At 41.4% G+C, this 3,683-nt stretch overlaps 1 protein-coding gene across 1 annotated transcript; it reads right to left on the reverse strand.

Moving 5' to 3' along the window:
- Window positions 1-2,633: 2,633 nt before the first annotated feature.
- On the reverse strand, window positions 2,634-3,669 carry SERTM1 (serine rich and transmembrane domain containing 1). Its single transcript, XM_010728953.3, has one exon. The coding sequence runs from the start codon at window positions 3,483-3,485 to the stop codon at window positions 3,162-3,164; it is 324 nt and encodes a 107-aa protein (XP_010727255.1). The 5' UTR covers window positions 3,486-3,669; the 3' UTR covers window positions 2,634-3,161.
- Window positions 3,670-3,683: the final 14 nt, after the last annotated feature.

Here is a 3,683-nt window from a genome sequence, read left to right on the forward strand (position 1 = left end):
AAGGGTCCCTTCCAACTCAAACGATTCTATGATTCTGTGATGATTCTGTGAGTGCAGACTGGCTGCATCCTATAGTACCATTAGGGTACAGGAGCTTAAAGCCTGCTCTATCATATGCCAAGGACATAGGTAAGGACAAGCCCATGTTTCATACAGTGTCCAAGCATGCAAGCATGAGAAGGGCATTCAGCTCTGGGCACAGCTGGGCTGTGTTTCTGTGTTTCCTTAGGCAACTGTGACAGATGCAGCCAAAATAGCCCCCCACAGTGAATGGGAGGTGCATGGGCTTTGTAAATAACTTTCCCACACAGATGTCTTTCCCAGTGGTCTCACTGAAAAGAAGACTCTGAAGGGAAGAGGAATTGCAGAGTACCATGATGGTCCATGGGCATCATCCTCATCAGAGCACCACAGGGTCAGAAGGCAAAAGAAGAGGGCTAATACCATGTTGTGTGGGAGGAGGACAAGAATCATTTACAAGGTAAAAGATATTTGTAGGAAAACTAGGCAACAGTTTAAGCTTACAGAGGAAAATCATAAAAATCTTTCAGGGCACTACTGTGATGTGCCTGGCTTCCCATCCTTCCTTCCCTGAGCCTTCTGTTCTCCAGGTTAACAGTCCCAGCTCTCTCAGCCTCTCCTCAGAGGAGGTGCTTCAGTCCTTTAATTAGCCTAATGGCTCTTTGCTGGGCTTGCTCCAGGAAACCCACACCTTTCTGGTACCGAGGAGCCCAGAACTGGAGCCAGCACTGCAGGTATTTTTTGCCATTGTCTTCCTTGAACAGCTAACAGCATTCCTACTAACGCAGCCCAGGGTGCTCTTGGCCTTCTCTGCAGCAATTGTGCATTGCTAGCCCAGGTGTCAGTTTGGTGTCCACCAGGACCAGCAGGCCCCTCTCTGCAGGGCTGAAAAATAATTTTTGCTCTCATGCAGTTTGACTGAACTGTTCACTGAACAAAGCCAGTGGTGTTCAACAGTCTGTATTTAACAGTAAGTATCTGTGCATCCATAAGCTGATAAAAAGAACCTCACCACTGGGAATAAATACCCAACTCAGATTGCGTTCTCATCTCTGGTTTTGATTCAATTTCTGCATTTGCAGTAAAGGAAGCAACAGTTTTACAGAGGATAGCTGAATGGCTGCCTGTCTGGGTTTAAAGTTCATTTATTTTTATCTCCAAGTTAACACACAAATACATTCTGTTACAGATTTGGGATGTTGAACAGTTTTCGGAATGGCAATAATCTTTGCTGATCACTTTTCAATACTACAGTCTTTTTCCCAGGCCTATCATCAATTACAGTAAAAAGTAACCTACAAGGAATTTTTGTCCTTGAATAAAATATTTGAGAGCCAAAATTTATAAAAACAGTTTGTCTCAGAGCTCCTGTGGCCTTAATTTATCTCTTGGTCAGTAAGTTCATTGTCTTTTGTAAGGAGCTAATCAACGCCATGATCAATTAACAATTACCCACATACTGCAGGTTCACTTTGAAAGACTGAAAGCAGCAACTAATATCATCTGCACGTTGTTTGGCATTGAACAGCTGTGTTTTTAATGACTGTATTTACACTGAAGTTTCCAAATTTCTCTTAAAGACTGTGTTTCTTGTTGATGACCCAGAGCTGTACACGCTCTTACCCCAGTAACAGATACAGCAGTGGCATTTCCATAGCCTTCCTCTGATCTCTCCAGTGACTGTCACGGTGCCATCAGAGGAGCATTGTCATGGATCTGAGTTGCAGGACTAGGCTATCCTCACACACAGCAATCAGGACAGCAAGGAATAACACAGCACAGCATGGGGCTGCAATCCTGGTAGATCACATTTGGCATTTTGAGTAATTTTTCTGATAATTTGATTTAATTCACAGCTGGTTCCAAGCTCTTGTTCACAATAATGCTCGTTATCTGACTGCAAAAACTGAGTGCTAACATCTATTGCAGGCAAAGGAGATCATAACCCAGACTACAGCATAGCAAAAAGGAGCAGGGTTGAGAAAGGTCATCCATCTCTGGCCTTTCCTTAAACTCATGGAGAAAAGGAGCAGAGCCACTGCCTTTCTCCTTCCTAACTCTTCCAACCCTCTGCAAGGACATGACGCATCTCCTTATTGTCAAAGCTCAGGTCTGCCTATGAATGGAGCATCTTCTGTCCCCCCTCCACCCCAGTGTGCATGTGTGAAATATGAGGCAAAGTCCACCCCAGTAAACCCTCACCAGACCAAATAATTTCCATTCCTGCTGGCTTTGCAAACATCTTGTGCCTAAAGAAAGGATAGTTCCAGGAGCTATTTAGCTACTAGCTACAGTCACGGTATATGGATCTCCTAAAAGAAGCCATTGGTTTGTACTGGTACCCAGTACCAATAGGCTGCACAATTAGCACAGGAGTTTTGTGAGATGTGTGATTCCGAAGCAAAAGCTGCCCCCCAGAGGAATAAGTCGTTAGGCAAATTATTTGCAGCATAGTCCAAAAATACCTCTACACATTCAGCAATGACCATAATTATTGTAGTTGCTTTACTAATTTAGCCAAAGATTTCAGAGATTCAAAAACTGAAATACAGACAACTTTATCCAGAATGATTTGGAAGTACAGATAAATAAATGTAACATTCTTCAGGAGATGGATTTTAGTTGCATTTAATAAACACCAACAAATACTGAAAAAGACAAGAAAAACGAAAAAAGAAACAATGTCAACAACTTTAAATTGTCCCACAAACTATATTGATAATTTAAGCTCATTTTTTGTTACTTTTGCAACAGAGATTTCATCCTTTTCTAATTAAAAAAAGGAAAAACAATGTATTATTGATACAAAACCAGGAAAGGGGCCACAACTAGAGCAGAAAAAAATGACACATCTACTTAGAACCATATTACAGTTTGGCAGGAATACTCCTAATAAACACCACATACGTGTGAAAAAAAGCATCACAATTACAGGCATGAAACAATGATTAAGAGTCATTATCCAAAATGAAAATCATCAGGAAAGGGAAAATGAAGACTAGAAAAGGAATGAAAAAACTAAGTAAACTTTAAATGCCACCTTTTCATTGTCGTCTCCTAAGGCAAATGTTGCATGCACTACCTCCCCTAGAAACTAGACAAAGCTTCTTCATGCCCTATATATTCCCTTTCATTTAGTTTCATGAAGAAAGGTTTGAAAGAGCAGACCGCTGGGAAGAAATACTACAGACTTCTAAATTAGTGAAAGAACTTCCAGCATCACTGTTATATTCTGGGTATGAGGAACTGGAAGAAATTATGTTTTTCAGCCTCTGAAGTGCAATGATCAATAGCAAAAGGAGGAAAGCTAAGAGACTGAGGAATATAGAAACATAGACGTAGACGTTGGATAAACGGCCAGGTGATGAATCCACAGATGTTGAAAGTGACGTGGGATATAGCTCCAGAAAAGTCCCATTTTCCATGTTTCCTACAAAACCAGATGAAGGGTCGGGTTCTGACATTTTGAGGTTTGTGTTTTAACAATCACCACAGATCTTGTATTCAGAGGCAGTTTTAGCAGCATAACAGAGGGCTTGTTTTAAATGAGCACTTTTCCATCACAGTGAAGAGGTGACAGTTCAACCAGCAATCAGATCTACCCTTTATTGCTCAAGCCCAGGGCAAAGGAATAGTGTGTTCTTCAGAACTGCAAGGAAAAA

The sequence above is a fragment of the Meleagris gallopavo genome, chromosome 1, assembly GCF_000146605.3.
Source record: "Meleagris gallopavo isolate NT-WF06-2002-E0010 breed Aviagen turkey brand Nicholas breeding stock chromosome 1, Turkey_5.1, whole genome shotgun sequence".
Classification (NCBI taxonomy): Eukaryota; Metazoa; Chordata; class Aves; order Galliformes; family Phasianidae; genus Meleagris; species Meleagris gallopavo.